Source organism: Lottia gigantea (genome assembly GCF_000327385.1).
Source record: "Lottia gigantea unplaced genomic scaffold LOTGIsca_10, whole genome shotgun sequence".
In the NCBI taxonomy this organism is placed as follows: Eukaryota; Metazoa; Mollusca; class Gastropoda; family Lottiidae; genus Lottia; species Lottia gigantea.
The window spans coordinates 3704819-3723373 of NW_008706747.1; the positions used below are offsets into that span (position 1 = coordinate 3704819).

The 18555-nt window shown below is 36.9% G+C and overlaps 1 protein-coding gene across 1 annotated transcript; it reads left to right on the top strand.

Annotated features, from left to right (window-relative positions):
• Nucleotides 1–472: 472 nt before the first annotated feature.
• LOTGIDRAFT_109273 (hypothetical protein) lies at nucleotides 473–17792 on the top strand (the record flags this gene model as incomplete). Its single annotated transcript, XM_009046233.1, has 14 exons — nucleotides 473–545; nucleotides 784–886; nucleotides 2570–2661; nucleotides 3094–3214; nucleotides 3419–3488; nucleotides 3698–3901; nucleotides 5988–6123; nucleotides 6418–6540; nucleotides 10465–10605; nucleotides 13569–13718; nucleotides 14003–14208; nucleotides 16713–16827; nucleotides 16959–17092; nucleotides 17553–17792. Coding segments are annotated over 14 exons (1908 nt in total), but the record flags the coding sequence as incomplete, so codon positions are not given.
• Nucleotides 17793–18555: the final 763 nt, after the last annotated feature.

Consider the following 18555-nt stretch of genomic DNA (forward strand, 5'->3'; position numbering starts at 1 on the left):
TGATTTGAAGGCTCAAATTTCGACGGTGAGCTGTGAACACTATTACTGATTGGCTTAACTAAAAAAATTCCAGTTTCTGAGACTAAAGTAAGATTGGTAAGAACAAAATGGCGCACCTAACCAAAAATGCCATCACCCGGTAGACTTGGCAGAAACAGGATAAAGTCAAAAAAGACATGCCCCTTATCCATAAATGTCCTGGTTTTACGATGGTCAAAACAACTGTCATCTTGTAGCAGCAAACTTATACGGAATGGGGCCTGGGTATAGAGGAAATGATCCCCTTTCTTTTCGTTGCTTTACCAAGTCTAACTTTTAAAACTGGATCAATGGGTTGACTTTCATTCCACGGATTTAAAGGAATGCCGAAGTGAAAGAATTTTTCGTTTATTTCTTTCAGATAGTATTATGTATTACCAATGTAAATGGCGTACCGGAAGTCAAAAGAAAGCGCCCTCCGCCATTACGTCATCGCCTTGGTGACGAGAAAGAGACCAATCTTACAATTGATCAGATTATTACCCAGACGCTAGGAGGCGTTGACGGTAAGAATCAGCATATTTTCTTCAAAAGTCAAGTCAAAATTTTATCCCTATTGGACATTTAAAATATTGAAAAAATAGCAAAAGAAATATTGGACCTTTGAAATATTGCATAATTGACCGAATGGGATGAATGTTAGACAGGACCATGTTACTTTCGTGTATTGGACCCCAATTCTAACCCATGTAAAATAATTTATTATCTTTATAGAAATTTTTGATATCTTTTTTGATAATCCAGTTGCTGCCCAGAAGATGAGATCGCCAGGGGATAACATTCTCGCTGAATTGGACATGGTCTTAACACAGGAGCAGTTCATTTCTCTTTATACCCCGCCCTCCAAGTAAGTTTTCCTGCAAGGAATATCTCTTAGTTTGGCCAAAAATTTGAGATTTCTAAACTTGGGTTAAAATGAGTCTTTGTTCATTAGTGGACTTACCTGGTGTCTCAACCAAAAAATCACTCTATAATCCAATACATCCATTAAACTAAGTAATTTTGAAATAGATAAATGGTTTAATGGATATATCGTGTTATATAGAGATTCTATTATTAATCATCGCATCTGGTTGGCATCGGGTCCGTTCGTCCTATTACACCTTCGCCCTGGGTCCGTTCGCCTGGGTCTGTTCGCCATAAGTCCTTGTCCGTTCACCTCTATATTACATGACATATAAGTAATAAATGCGGAAGTGGTGACAATTAATCTGGTTAAGTCTAACTGATGAATATATACACTTGTTGTCCAAGTTTAAGACTGCAAATGTTATGTCCATTCTAAGAGGTAGTAATCTTTTAATCATCAGAAATGATGCAACCAAATAACAATACTTTTGTTTCCACATTCAAGTTTCTCATTAAAAGATATTCCAATCGCTGTTAACCGACATACTCTTTGGTCTGTGGTTTGAGCGTTTCTAGTCTCCATTATCCAGTAATGAATGTTTCGCTTCACAAGACAGTTCAAAAGAAAAACTGAAAGACGATCATTCGTTTAAAAGAAATCTTATTGAAATAAGATAACAATTTCGTATCTTTTTTGTTTGGAAAAAGACAATTCAAAAGAAAAACTGCAAAACGATCATGGGTTTAAACCAATCGAATTAAAACTAAATTATAATTTCGGATCTTTATAAATTTCCAGAAATATTTTGTCAACATTGTATCGGAAAGACTAAAAAATTATCAGAAAACGAAAAAGATCCGCAATTGTAACGGATTTGATTTGATTGTACACAGTAATCTTAAAAGTCGGTCCGATATCGTGAAAAAAACAAATAGTCGGGAGCTTCTATACGTTATTTCAACGTCACATTGCACAGGATCAAGTGATCGAGCGTTTTTAGGGAAAACTTTGACATTATGACGCCAAGTGATTTCTTTTAACATAAGGGCGAGATCGAAAAGAAACTTAATTCCAGTATGCGATACAAAAAGCATAGACAAGTATCTATTGCATGGAAATGTTGTATCATTCTGACTCAACAGAAGAAACATCACCTTAATGCTGTGTTCTAATGGTAGCTCACGATCTTGTCTCTTTTTAAAATAACTTTTTGATAATTGGAAGTGATTATTTGGCCCCACGTCGTGCTTTTCCTGAATACTTGATACACAAATGAATCATCCACGCAGAGAATTACGATTTTATGTGCTATTTCTATATTTTGATTGTACTTTTTAAGATGGTATAACCATCATTTTCGTAATAAATTCTAAGTACTATATTAATGGCTATTATTCTATGGGCTTCAAGATCCGTACTTGCCATTATAGTACATACTAATGTTTATTTGGTTTGTCAAATCGGTACCCTATCGGAGAGTCCACAGAGCTAAAAATGTTGTTTGGTATTAAGGTTTGTCAACTCAGCATCTCTTTCAGAGAGTCCACATAGAGTTTATGTGGTATTTTAGGTTTGTCATTATGGCATCTACTTCAGAGAATCCACAAGGTTAAATTGTCATTTATTCAATTATTTCAGCGACATCATGATGGGTGATCCTTCAACCCCAGACACCGGAAGTGAAACCAGAACGAAGAGAAAAGCAGTCAAGGATCCTGCTCTAAGATGGGCTAATAACGAAGTACCTTATAAATTTGCCTCACGACATTTTGGTAAGAATGATCTGCTTTGTCTGTCTTTAAAGAAGCACTCCCACTTAGTTTAAACCGCAAATTCAACAGTGGTCTTACGACATTCAGGTGTTCCACATCTTCCCCGTTCTCATAGAGGGTACACCTGTGAGAAAATATTCAGTAACTGATAACTGCTATACGCTGAGTGCCGAAGCTTCAAAGCGAAACGTATAAGTTTCGGCACATTTCATTTTCACTTTTTCTCACCTTCAATTTTATAAATAGTTCCTCAGGCTGCTATATAGTTTGACCGAGTAAGCTCTGATATTATATACCGCCAGGCGATGGATGGATACATAGAAACGTTTCTATTTAGTATGATGTAGAATACACTGAAGCTGTAAGACCTATGTGATAGAGGGATGCGTCGAAACGTTGCATATATAACCTTTGAACTTTGCTTCACTCCAGATGAAAAAGAACAATACATGATGAGACAAGCTATGACAGAATGGGAGAGATACACGTGTCTCAGATTTAGAAAGGCGACAAAAACTGATAGAAATGTTCTCCTGTTCCAGAATGGCGAAGGGTAAGATTTAACTAGGTCAAAGCACGTGCATAAATTAGAGATTCAGATACGCATAAATTACGAAAAAGTCTGGCGTGCGTATTGAAGAATACAAAATAGACACTTCACCTGAGTAATGTGGATAACGGAAAAACTGTCAACTAAAACATGCACGTGTATAGTATAGTAATGAACGTGCATTGATGAGATTGTCCTAAATTTCAGATGCAACTCTCAGCTCGGAATGGTCGGTGGATATCAAGTTTTAAATTTAGAAAACCCCGGATGTAGATATGTAAGTGAAATGATTCATCATTGTCCATCAAAAAAGTCGGTCATTTATTTGACATTTTTTAACCTTTGATTGGGCTCTCCCACATATCTGCTTTCCTATTGGCTACATGATATTATGTACTGGTTGTATTGAAAAGTTCAATTACTAAATTTATTTTCACTAATACCTATGCAAATTTATGCAAATTAATTCAAATTTATGTATTTCAGAAAGGATTATACCTTCACGAAGTGGGTCACGCGATAGGATTAGTGCACGAACATCAGCTTCCTACCCGAGACGACTACATCAAAATCCTGTACCACAACGTGGAACCCCAGATGAGAGTCTGGTTCAACAAATACTCCCCAGCTCGAGTCAGGACCGATAATGTTGAATATGAATATTCATCCGTCATGCATTATGGTATTACGGTAAGCTTCACTAATATTCATGATATGCTAATAAGAGGAAAGCACTCACTGCACAATGGCTCTGTTAGTAAAGCTCTCCCGTGTCCCGGGTTTGGGACAATCTGATGTGGAGGTTGAATATGAATATTCATCCGTCATGCATTATGGTATTACGGTAAGATTCATTAATATTCATGATATGCTAATAAGAGGAAAGTACTCACTGTTCAATGGCTCTGTGAGTAAAGCTCTTCATGAGTGTAACATGTTTGGGGACAATGTTATGTGGAGGTTGAATATGAATATTCATCCGCTATGCATTTTGGTATTACGGTAAATCGTTCGGCAATCCTCGGCAGTTTCCGTAAAGCTGAATCTGTTGCAGTGCGCTAGCGAAACTTTCACGGAGGCCGTTTGGAGTCGAATGTTACATCATCGTACTTAAATCTAAGTGCAGAAGTCAGCAAGATAAAAAAAAACTTGACATTTTCTATCGTAGACTTAAAAAATGAAGAAATCCTGCTTGTATTCCGTTGAGCTTTTATCGAAGACAATTCCAAAGAATACAAAATTATTATGATGAAACGACAGTTGGTCGACATTTTAAAAATGCCCCTTGGCGAGAAAGACAGAAAAGATATAGAGTGTTATATCACAACCTGTTTTCAAATAACGAACTAGGATGGCGTCATGCAGTGCGCAATGAGGAAGATTTGCCAGGATTGAAGCATTCGATTAATTACTTTTATTTGTGAGGATCTTTAAAGTACAAGTCCTTAAGCACGTAGAGCCCTTCTTATTTTAACATATCTTTAAGGTGCAAGGCGTCAGACGCCGCTGTTTTGCAATCGAACTGCCGAGTGTACATGACATGTATCACGTAGAACCAAAGGGAAGGACCGAAGCATTAACTTCCTTATTTCAGTGAAGGTGCAAGGCGTCAGACGCCACTGTTTTGCAATCGAACTGCCGAGTGTACACGACATGTAGCACGTAGAACCAAAGGGAAGGACCGAAGCATTAACTTCCTTATTTTAGTTAAGGTGCAAGGCGTCAGACCCCACTGTTTTGCAATCGAACTGCCGAGTGTACATGACATGTAGCACGTAGAACCAAAGGGAAGGACCGAAGCATTAACTTCCTTATTTCAGTGAAGGTGCACGGCGTCAGACCCCACTGTTTTGCAATCGAACTGCCGAGTGTACACGACATGTAGCACGTAGAACCAAAGGGAAGGACCGAAGCATTAACTTCCTTATTTTAGTTAAGGTGCAAGGCGTCAGACCCCACTGTTTTGCAATCGAACTGCCGAGTGTACATGACATGTAGCACTTAGAACCAAAGGGAAGGACCGAAGCATTAACTTCCTTATTTTAGTTAAGGTGCAAGGCGTCAGACCCCACTGTTTTGCAATCGAACTGCCGAGTGTACACGACATGTAGCACTTAGAACCAAAGGGAAGGACCGAAGCATTAACTTCCTTATTTTAGTGAAGGTGCAAGGCGTCAGACCCCACTGTTTTGCAATCGAACTGCCGAGTGTACATGACATGTAGCACGTAGAACCAAAGGGAAGGACCGAAGCATTAACTTCCTTATTTCAGTGAAGGTGCACGGAGTCAGACCCCACTGTATTGCCTTCGAACAGAAGACCTGTAGAATCCAAGAGAAGGGCCATGGAAATCAATTTTATGTCGGATTTCCATTTGTCCAGGGATATTTACTTGCTGTAGATCTTAAAATCGCAAGTGGGAACGAAACATTATAAGAGATAGGCCTCTTAAAAGACGAGACGACCTTGAAGTTAAATATTTTATATACATATATCAAATTACGTATATGGGTCTCAGAAATATAACGATTTAGTGACATAAATATTCAACGTTTCAATAATTTACATTGGCATCGCCAGATTATATGGCATACTATTCATGGGTGTTATAGCGCGCATCGTTTCAACCATTTACATTGCTATTAATTACTAAAAGAAATCAACGTTTCGACAATTTACAATACAAGTTACATTGTTATCAATTAACAAACACTTCTCTCTCTGCAAAAAACTTTCTTTGCCAATGTTTTTTTTATAAATTTCAATTCTGTTTCAGGCGTTTTCGAAAGATGGTAGCGCAAAGACTATAGAGGCCAAGTTTCCGTCACGAGAAGAAGAAATTGGAAGAGTGTTTCTAAAAGAGTTAGCTTTCTCCGACGTGAAAGCTGTCAACGATATGTATAACTGTGGTGGTAAGGATTCAAGATCATTTGTTCACATATGGGGCAATATGATATTAGACAACTTTATATTTGTGTGCATTGAGAACGAGCTGTAGCGCAGTTGGTTAGAGCGTCGAATCTTTACATGACGTCATTTGCATAGTTACGTCGAGAAAAAGGAGGTTGTTGGTTATAATCTTGGTCGGTGTGTGAAAGTCTGGTCTCTTTTCTGGCCCATTGTTCCATTTAAAATCATGCGAAAGCAAAGAAACTTCACTGCCAAGCGGTTTCTAACATATAAACTTGGATCACTATTTTTTCCAGAATTTTGTCCCAAAACAATTACGTGTAAAGATGGCGGCTATGTAGATCAGAATTGTAAATGTATCTGTCCGGATGGTACCTCCGATTGTCAGGAAGATTCCAACAGACCACAAGAAAAGGACGGTACGTAATCTTTATCAAAGATTCAAAAAATATCTTCTAGCTTGTGTATGTAAAAGTTGGATCATAATTATTTTTTGAAAATTTCGTGGTCAAGAAGTGGGCGGAGAGAGCTATTTGGGGGCCTAAATTTAGTTTGGCCTAGATTTCTCCGTTTGTTCCTTGAATATCTTTCTTCGTGCCGCTATTATTGAAATAGTAGGGCAAAAGGGACAATCAGAACAAAACTTGCAAGGCTATTATTGCGTACTGGTTGCGTGTAATAAAAATAATTCAGGGAGACGAAAAATAGGTTTGTTGTAATGTTTTTTACTTGCTTTTTAACCTATAAATGTAAATATCTTCAAGGGACATGAAGCGAAATCATGAAAATTAATTCATGTCTGTCTCAAGTAAAGAGCAGATCACGCTAGGTGAATTGAAAATAATGTTTTAAAGTGAAACCAGCGGTGTATTTAGGGGGTGGGCCATTGAGCCATGACCCCCTCCGCCTCGATACTGTTAAAGTTATCATTTTTTAAGTGAAAATTAAGCCCTCTAAATGTTCAAAACTCATTTAAGGCCATCTGAAATCCGTTGGCTTCGAATGGCCTCTGGCCTCGCCTCAGAAAGGTTTCACCATCCCCTTCAGGACGTTTACGTAACTAAAAACGGTTAATTGGTATTTTTTATTGAACTCATTTTTCGAGACGACGCACTCATCTTTTGATTGGGTGCCACCTGACATTTCAATGGCGACAAGCGAAAGTGGGATTTTGAAAGTTTTCTTCCATATTCGGCATGAAAGCCACGGGATTTGAATCCGATTTTGTCTGAAACTCACGATATTTGGTTGATTCTCGTTTAAGAGGTTTTTTTTCTCTCGGCGTCTCTACGAGTGGTCTGAGATTTCGGCTCGCCAATAGTAAAAAATATTCTTTTTTGAAAATAATGTTAATGCGTTTTTTTTTTCCTTAACATCTACGCTTTGATCTTTACGTGAGCGCCGTTGCGTTTCTAGGAAACATTAAGTGAGAGGAGCGAGCAGGGGCCACACAATTTCTCATGAGTTGAGGGCGTGAGGGGTGGGGGGTAGAGTGACACCGGCTGTGTTAAATGATAAAAATTTGAAAAGCATCTGGGACAGACGACAACATAAAATGGAGCCTCGTGAAACCGGAAGAGTTAGAATGCATTGTAAATTCATCGCAATTAATGAAAAATTAACATTAAAAATGTAAGGGATTTTCATTCGTCATGTTTTATTTTTTCATTTTCATTTTCAAACCACAAATGTTTGACATTTACGTGTAGGCCTGTGGTTAATGGCGGGAAATTTGATGCAAGCAGACGACATAAACTGGAGACTTGTGAATTATTTATCGCTGAATACAGACTGAAACTGGATCCAATTTGATCAATAAGAGATTAGACTGACAATAACCCATGAAGAACTGTGTGATATTAGATCGCTTTGTAACATTTTTGATATACTTGTTTTGATATGATTCTTACATAACGAGGTGCTTTAGGCCATGGATATGCCAAAAACTCATCCAGAAATATCATATACATGGGACCGTTTTGTAACATTTATAATATATTTATCTGTTTTCTTTGATCATCTCGATTGATAGGTGTAGGAACCCAACATTGAAAGAGAGTGGCTGCGAAAAATGACAAATTATTGGTTAGGGTTTCCTTCCTTATGAAAATCACAAATAATGAAAAGAAACGAAGCGAACATTGAGATTTACATTCAAACCTTAAAAATAGGTTTATGGGTAAAATTCTATTCCGTGATAAAAGAAAGGTGACTATTACAGTCAAGGTATAAGATGAAGTTCATAATAGCTTGACATTGTGATGATTTGATATTAGAAAGGTGATATTACAGTCAAGGTATAAGATGAAGTTCATAATAGCTTGACATTGTGATGATTTGATATTAGAAAGGTGATATTACAGTCAAGGTATTAGACGAAGTCATAATAGCTTGACATTGTGATGATTTGATATTAGAAATGTGATATTACAGTCAAGGTATAAGATGAAGTTCATAATAGCTTGACATTGTGATGATTTGATATTAGAAAGGTGATATTACAGTCAATGTATTAGACGAGGTTCATAATATCTTGACATAGTGAAGATAACCTTAAAAAGTGCACAATTAAGACGACCAAATCGATTCATTTTTTTTTTTGACGACCCGTTTCTTGATTTAAAAACAATTCCCTAGTGTAATTTTCAGTCGTACAGACAATTAATGGAACTAATTACAAGTTAGTAGAGCTCAAGAGATATTTAATCTTTTTGTTTGTTAAATTCATTTGTCCACCAAGACAATGTGGGCGTAAAACTCCATTGCAATTCATAACAGGTTTATAGGTAATTAAAATAAGGCATTAAAGGCATTGTAAAAAGGTTTTCGAAATTTTGTATGAGTATCGGGGACACTGATAGCATCAATTTGCACCATCCCAAATTTTCAATCAGACGTCTGTAGTTCCTGTAATTCCACTAAAACTAAGTGTTTGATGACGTCACTAATCGCGAAATATGCATTATCACATGAGATCATTTGCGAATTCATTAATACACCGACTAGAGGGGCCTTAGAGAGTTCAGAAGATTAGGGCGTAAAACTCCATTTGGAATTTGTGACAATATTATTTGCGCCTTAAAAATTATATGTTCCATAGTTGAGGAATAAACTCATTTGCCAAAGACTAAAAACAGAAATACAGAATTATTATTTTTTTCAATTTGGACAATGATTTGAAATAATATAAGCTAAACGACAATTTGACAAATAGATTTAAAAACAATTTATTATATTGTTTTTTAGGAAATTGTCATCATATATTTTCTCTTTTTTGCTTTTTTTTGTCACTGGTCGAAGAAATAATTTCTAGTTTTTTTTGTCTATGTTATCATTTTATAGATTGATTTCAGCTAGATTGAAATTTAAAACATGATTACGAATAGAAAGAGACCTTAAGAGTTTTCTAACACTAAATTATCGAAAAAACTTTAAGCTTCTATCGGCACCGTCCGCGTTCCATGGTTCCTGCAACAAGATTTGATTAGTTGAAAATGCCGTCAATAAAATGCGATTGTGGTAGAAGATTTGTTGGATTACAATAGACAGAAAAATACGAGAAAACAAGGAAGAGAAAGTAGCCATTTCTTAATAGGGCCTAGTAGATACATATTCCACACCGTGGTAAATAGCTATTGCTCTCTAGCAAATACATATTCCACACCGTGGTAAATAGCCATTGCTCTCCAGTAGATACATATTTAAAAACGTGCTAAATAGCCTTTGCTCTCTAAGTTGATACATATTCCACACCGTGGTAAATAGCCATTGCTCTCCAGAAGATACATATTTAAAAACGTGGTAAATAGCCTTTGCTCTCTAGTTGATACATATTCCACACCGTGGTAAAGAGCCATTGCTCTCCAGTAGATACATATTTAAAAACGTGGTAAATAGCCTTTGCTCTCTAGTTGATACATATTCCACACCGTGGTAAATAGCCATTGCTCTCCAGTAGATACATATTTAAAGACGTGGTAAATAGCCTTTGCTCTATAGTTGATACATATTCCACACCGTGGTAAATAGTGTTTGCTCTATATAGTTATATCTAGACGACGAGATCCCTTTATTTCTAATCAGACACTTTAGTCAACCAATTTGACGACTTAACTAGCCATGTACTGTGTGGGCTACTTCTTATAGTATTCATAAACTAATACAGTGACAATGGCCGTGGTAAATAGTCAATGCTCCATAATAAAATTATACCTAGACCACTAGATCCCTATACGTATGTCAACTTATTTGCATTTTGCATTTTGCTCGTCTGGTTTGGTCGTGGTAAATATACATGGCCCTATAATACCTAGACGACTGGATCGCTTTATTTCTATTTTTAGATACGTGTGTCAACCTATTTGACGACTGGCCATGTAATGTGTGGGCTAACTATGGAGAGTGCGAGAGAAATCCCCAGTATATGAACCTAAACTGTCGTAAAGCCTGTAGATTATGTGGGGTCAACTACCAACGATATGAAGGTATGTCTTCCCTAAATTAATTTTCTGGGGTTCGTTTTACCAAATGAATTTACAATCTAAATTTATCCTAGAATAACTGCTTGGCTGCAGTAGTAAGTTTCCTCAAAATTATCTAGACCTTATTCAATAAAACTTCAATTACATAATATACTGGTTTCAAATTGTCTTCATCTGATTGGTTAATCACTGAAATATGGTTTAATTAACCAATAAGATTCGATCTTTTTTAATCTAAATTCTTTCAGATTTCGAGAATATGGTCTAAGAGGTATTTTGACTATAATTTAAAAATATAAATGCTGTATTATATTTCAGAAAATCATTTTACGACCTGGGCGTGGCAGTGGTTGGGGATGTTTACAGATTTAATACCCCAAGATTGGAAGATAGGTCAGTATGTATTCAATACTATAAGGCTGTATACATATAAACTGTAATGTACACGTAGGTTTGCTATTCTTTACATGGCGCAAATAGTGCTGGAATCGAAACAAATGCCTTTTCATGATTCCAATTGGCTGTTCGGATCCAAAATGTTTTCCTCGTGGTAGTTGGTATAAAATAAAAGTAGTACATTTGAACGGTGGATCAACGTTTGAACGCCATTAGGCAATAGTATGAGTAGTTTCAGAATCAAAACTAGTTGACTGACGGACAATTCGTAAGGAAGGAGTGGGTGGGGAAGGGGTTGGGGGCAGGATGGAAAATAACTGGATAAATAAGTGATTAGGTGTGGTGTGGTTTTTAGTGTTTAATTATTCTTAGGTATTTACAAGTGTGTTAATTGGTAGAATGTATTTTTTTCCGATAATCATCGTTTGATGATGCACAACGAAGCCTTGATTGTGCGACGATGATGATGTTGCCTTGAAATATTATATTCATGGTAGTGGCAAGAAATGAAATCGAATCGTCGATTAAGTAGAAAGATGATGTGATGAAAAGAATCTCTTCAGTTCGTTTTCGTGTCCTTGTGGAATCCAAGCAAAGTAGTCGAAGCTATCGAGGAACGATAACAATGTTGAAACTCGAAAGTGAAGACTAAAATACTTATTTCAATGGAATCGAAATATTGATGAACTATCTCTTTAGTTAGCTTTCGTGTCCTTGATGAAACCTTAGCAATAATGTCGAGTAGATAGAAACCTTGTCGAGTAACGATGACTAAAACACTAATTTCGATGGAAGTCGAAATATTGATGAAACAATCCATTTAGTGCTTTATCAAAATGAAATGAAAATGAATGGAGTTTTACGTCCTACTTTTCTGCAAACTGCTTTATCAATATGAAACCCCAGCATTGATTTCGAGAAGAGTGAAGCCTGATCTTGCGACGCTGAAAATGTTGAAACTCGCAAGTGAAGACTGATCACAAATTGCAATGAAATTGATGAAACAATATTTCTGCAGAACCAAATAACATTCCATTTGTTTAATCCTAATTGAAAGCTGATATACTTATCCAAGTCGCGGCAAAAATTGAAGCTCAAATCGTTGAAAGAAGCCGCAATCAAAACGGCTATCAATAATTCCAAAAGCAAACCCGTCTACCGTGAAAGTTCTGGTAGGGGTGTTAAACATAATCGGCTTTAAAGAATCTGTCGAGAATTGTTGAAACAGCCGACACAATCGGTGAGGTAGACGTGAAGAGAATCTTGTAGCTTTGAGTAAGCCAAGAGAACCACTTGTGAGTGGTAGAACCAGGGAGGGCAGCAAGGACAGGGCTGCAGCCTACTTACCTAGAACAACGGGACATCAACTTACCTGAGCGATTTTGGTGAAAAAGGGCTCCACTTCTGGGTTCTTCTGGACCCTGAAAAGTTTGTGTGGGGAGAGGTAAAAGTTTTCTTGTATTTCCGCATAATTAAAGACTAAAAACCACACTTTTTGTAGGAAATAAAAGGGGGGGAGGGGTGCTAGACCCAAGTGATCCCAAGCAAGCGTGACGGAGTAACGTCCATGACACTAATATTATAACAATTTTCAATCAAAAATATCACTTTATTAATATAAATCCTTGAATTTATCATTTCCGCCAGGTCTCATTTTTTTTACTCATAGACTAATTTTTGGTGGACTCCGCTCCGCCACGCTTGCCCTTTTTTACATACATAAACCCAGGGAATGGGGAAGGCATGGGGTTAGGGGGTTGGGTGTAAATATAACAACATTTTACCTTCTTTATTTACAACAAAAATCAAAATTGAAAATTAGTACTCACCATTTTGGCGATGATTGCTCTCCATAACGCTGTCTGTCAGTTGACACAAATTTTGTCCTTTCAGAAAGTTCAAGGATTGTTTTTCAAGCAAGAATTGTCATCTTCTTTTTCAATTCAATATTCAAAGTTAACTGTCACACTCACAGGAAAATCATTGCCTAAAGGACTTTATCTAGAAATGTCAAACGAAGATCAGGTGGCCTTCTTCTCGGCTTATATAAAAAGCCGCCATTTTTCCACTGACATCTTGACACACTTGACAGCACGTGTAATTTCGATCACAACTGATCGCTGACCTATTTACGTTCCACAACCATCTAGATTTAGTCACAAACGTTCAGCGATTCCCGAAAACACCGACAAATGTCAATTCCGGAACAAATATCTTCAAAACAGCGAGAACACTTTTCATTTTAAAAACAGTTCATAAAAATTCCGCCATGGCACTCGCAGCAGAAGACGTCACAGGACTTTTTCAGACTTCTAAATGAAGAGCTCTTTTATTCTTTCTGGACAGACATTGCGGAAAAAATTCCTTGGCTACGATCTGAACATGAATCATTTATTTTAGGGGGGGGGGGGATTTTGGTCAAATGGTAAAGGGTGTTTTTAAATGCATGGAAGAGTAAGCATGCTATCAATGCAATGCCACAGGCACCAACATCAATTTATTCCATATTTTATTGTCTTCCCCACAGGCATCCGTCATCTGAATGTATAAACTTAATTTTTTCCCCACAGGCACATGTAGTGACGTATTCCCTAGTGACAAATGTACTAGTTGGAAAGAAAATGGCGACTGTGTAACCAACCGGTTATGGATGAAAAGAAATTGTAAAAGGGCCTGTAATTTCTGTGATTCGAAGGACGATGATCTGATAAAACCAGAAGGTATGTATGCATTAGACACTATTTTAGCTATGTGGACTCTCTAAATTGGATGGCGAATCGACAAGCCCAATCACAGTGTACATGTGGACTCTCTGAAAGGAGTTCTGAATCCACCAGAGTATTAAAGTCATGTATCTTACTAGCAACGGTAGCTTTGCTTCCCAGGGGCAGACATGGGGCTAGCCTAACTACCTCCTTTCCCAGTTAAAATTTCTCATCATTGAGTTTTAAAATGGCCCTGATTGAATACTAGCGAAACGTTAATATTTTTTAAATATTGACAGTAAATTGTAACAATACCCACGAGGACGAAGAAGAGTGTGATAAATGGGCTCTAGAAGCCGAATGTAACATCAATAAAATTTGGATGCCTAAAAACTGCCGAAAGTCATGTCGTCTGTGTGATGCTGATATAACTCCGCCTAAAGAAGATGGCGACGGTGACGGAGATGGTGATGGTAAGTTATCTCCCTTGTCTCAAAGGTCAAAGGTCACAAGTCGCGATAGCATTCGCCAGTAACTGAATGCAAAGTTGTCTTTGAGGTTCCGCTATTCAGTTCGCACCAGACTTGCTTGAATTTTGATCAAGCGGTATAGACTAGAAATTTCACAAAGTTTCCAAAATTATATAACAAGTTCAATTGCAGATGTCATTGCTTCTAAGGGAGGGTCAGGGGCAATTGTGCAAACCCTTAGAAACCCTTCTCTGTGTTCCATTGCGAAACCATTGCAAAACGAGGCAGAAGCGTAGGTAAGGGTGCGGGCCGAATCTGATCTGCATAAAATAAATAAAAGAGAAAACATTGAATTTACGTCGAATCTTACTCTGCAAATCTAAAAATCAAATACCAAGATGAAAAAAAAAGGTTTTTTTCTCAACTATCTAGAATGTAATCACTAGTTTATGCAGTTTTTCTGGCTCTCGATTTGACGGATATCGTGTGGTATTATCAGTAAAGTGCTTTATTACGTGATATTTTTGAGACTATTTTTGCATAATCCATCAGTAATAAGGCAATTTCAAATTTTCCGAGCAGTTTAATTTTGATGGATGATAAGAAAAATATCGTTTCTAAATTTTGGTATTTAAATCATAAGTGAAGTAAAATGAAGTTTAATGTCCTGCTTTTTGTTGTTGCTTGGAATAATGAAGACAATTTTATTACAATTACTTGCGAAAGCTCTTTAACTACTGGTTGAACCTAGCCCACAGGCCCCACCCCACCTCTTAAAGCGGCCCCAGCCTAGTTGATGTATAGCTTTCTTGTTTGAGCATCAGAAAATAAACTTATAAAAACAGACCCAAAAAAGAGACATTTTATGAATTTTATTAATCATCACTTATTTGACGTGTATTATATATGTTTTCTCTTACCCATTTTTAAGATAATTATTTTTCCAAATGAATCGCCAAACCACTTGAAATATGGCTTTCTGCTTTAGAAAGAGAAAATAGATTTATTTATACAAAAAAGGAAAATTTAGGAGAACAAACTGAATCAGAAAATGCAGGAGAATCTTATTTTAGAACAAAGTAAATCTCACAAGACAGTAAAAGAGAAAAATCTCATTTTAGACACCTAAACCATCTATCAAACCAAATAAAGAGAATGTTTGAACTTTTGTCCTACCTTGAAAGGTATTTTGCACCTGAGAGAATCTAAAGGCATATAGACGTCTAATTACTTAATTACTAAGTCGATTTATCAAAGGGATCTAATGCTATTAAACAAATTTTACGATTAGTGACGTCATCAGATATTTAGTTTCATTGGAATTGCAGGAACCACTGACGTCTGGTTGAAAATTAAAATGGTGTAAATTGATGCTATCAGTGTCACGATACACATAAAAATTTTAGAAAATCTCTTTTTACATTCGCTTTAAATGCTAGAACTTAATTTATATGGCCATCAAAATAGCTGTATCACTTGATAGAAATTGAACGTCTAGGTACAAGTCAATCTTATTGTCGCTTTCTCAAATTGAAACATCAATATTTTCTACAGAGTGCTGCACCGGTAAACTTAGATTACTTCAGAAATCTCACTATTAGATAAGCCATTAGCTTTATCTCCACATAAAATTGAATTTGTTATAAACTGTGCTTTGAGATCGAAAAAATGGAACTATTTACACTTGATCTCGTTTCAAAAAATACTCCATAAATTCTATAAGTAACATGTCAGAGCACGAAAGATTATTAAGTCATAGAAAAGTATAGAAATCGACACTAAGCAATATGAGCCTTCAAATAAACGACTTTTTCAAAAATAAATTGAAACATGCGCACTCGTGAAATGATAAGAAAGTTTTTCAGATTGATAAAAAAGGATCTTGTTTTGTTTCATTTCTTGAAATTATAAGGAAAATATGTCCAACTCGGTAGTTTTTTAATGTCCTTGATGTTTTTGATCAATGGCTTACAATGTGGTCAAAATCAACTAGAGCTATTCCTTATGAGTGCGGTCGTTTCAAATAATACCACAAACCCCAAACACTCTTCCACCTGATGTTTATAGTTTATTAACAAACGCCCTTCAGCATATTAGCATTTTTACATATATAATATATATTCCAAGATGGCGGGAGATGGACAAAACAATTTAATACAAATTAGAGCAGTTTCTCACTTTTAGGAAGGAAATAACCTTATTAACACACAATTTTTTAGAACTATAAATTTTAACGTTCTGTGCCTGTGCTTTTGTAACGTTGTTTTCAATGCAATGTTACAATCTTTATTCCCAGTTCACCCCTACCGCACCCCGCCTCATCCCAATTAAAAAGATATTTTTGTTTTGCTTGTAGGTAGTTGTGAAGACAACTATGACACCAGCCAATGTCAGGCTTGGGCTGCGTCCGGGGAATGCACCGCTAACCCGGTATGGATGGGACCCAACTGTAGAAAATCGTGTGGCAAATGCAATGATGGTAAGTCAAAGTTACACCGACGGAAACCGTACCATTATTAAACTGTATAATAATAACCAGCGATGGTCTAAGGGACGTAACTCTTTTTTAAATGTCGTTCAATACTACAGACTACAAACGTTTTATACTATCATTCAAATAACTGAAGAACAAAAAATCTTCACCACAAACTTGCGTTACGATAATCGTCATTCATTCATTCATTCATTCATTCATTCATTCATTCATTCATTCATTCATTCATTCATTCATTCATTCATTCATTCATTCATTCATTCATTCATTCATTCATTCATATCTTTTCAGGAGAATGTAAGAATCTGTACGACAGTATGCAGTGTGCGATTTGGGCGGAGGAAAATGAGTGCGAGAAGAATCCAGTATGGATGAAGGATAATTGTGCGAAGGCCTGTAAACAATGTAAACCGGACAACAAACCGGTGACAGACCGACCCACTGATAGAACCATGCCACCAACTGGCAGGACAGATGGACCCACTACCAAATCAACACCTCGACCACCGACTACTACCGAGGGATTTGCTGGTGGGTAGACCTATTCAATTCTCTTTTATATTTTGTTTTTTGTTTTCTGTCGAATTTTAGTGACAAATGCTTATCCCCAGGCATTGTCATTTAAATCAATTTCCATCGGTTTTCTTTATGACGTAGGCTTATCTTGGGTATCGTTTTTGTACCACACCTTCTAAAAGATAAATATGAACACGTAATAGTGTTGGACGTTTTTAAGTGCTTATTGAGAATTCAAATGAAATGTTATACTCTTTTGGAAAGTTGGATTTTACTTAATTGATATCGATGCATGGACATTGTTATCAAACAGATCGCCAGACCGGTCCATTTATGCACTTTTGTAGCTGCAAGATATATGCATATAAGCAAATATGGTGCATAAATCCACACAAATCCCCCCAAAATAAGAAAATATTGTCCATTTCAGGAAGCTGTAGTAATTCCCATAACGATATAGAATGTAAGATCTGGGCTGACAGCGGACATTGTGAGATCAACCCGGAGTGGATGACATCTCATTGTCGACTGTCCTGTAGGAAATGTCGAGATTCGCCTGATACCGGAACGGGAGTCGGCACTACTCTAACACCATCTGGTAAGCTATAGATATACTTGATTCCACTTTGCCACTGGGTTTGACGACTCCAGGGGTGTATCTAGAAAATTTCTGATTGAGGGAAGGGTCGATTGCAGAGATGTCTCTTCGAGGCGAAGGGAGAATTCTTGAAGTGGCCGTTTAACTTTCACGGGCCTGTTTTTGCTCCTCTGAACGGATTCTTTCCGGCGAAAAAAGGAAAAGCACTATGCATGTGCATAGATGTAAACTATTTCATTATTTATTAACCCAACGTTTCACGTGCTCATACAGACAGCGTTATCCAGAGTCTTTTTTTTTCTTTGTAGTTGATTGTTTCGATAAGAACCCAGAGTGTGCCAGTTGGGCTAAAGTTGGATATTGCGAGTCGAACCCGAGATATAATTTATTATACTGTAAATATTCCTGTAAAAATTGTAACGGTAAGTCACATTTCATATCTTCATAAAGGACAGCTCGAACAGATTGAAGGAAGCCGTGGTGGCTCAGTGAAGTAGACGCTTGCTCGATAACTCGATAGTGTTGCAGGTCGATAGGCTTATATAGAAAAAGTGTCTAGTCGTGCGGATGGGACAGGTAATCGAAGCGCCTTGTCCTATTGGCTGTTCACTTTAAATAATTCTCGACATTTGGAAACCGAAAAAAATTGAACTTATGCTGCTATGTCTTGGAAAAACTCTTCTTCCCTTTTGCAAGTTGCATGACCTTGCCCGTCGTCTTACGACACATCAGGTGCCGTAATGAAGAACGTCATGTACTGTTTCCTTTGTGTTT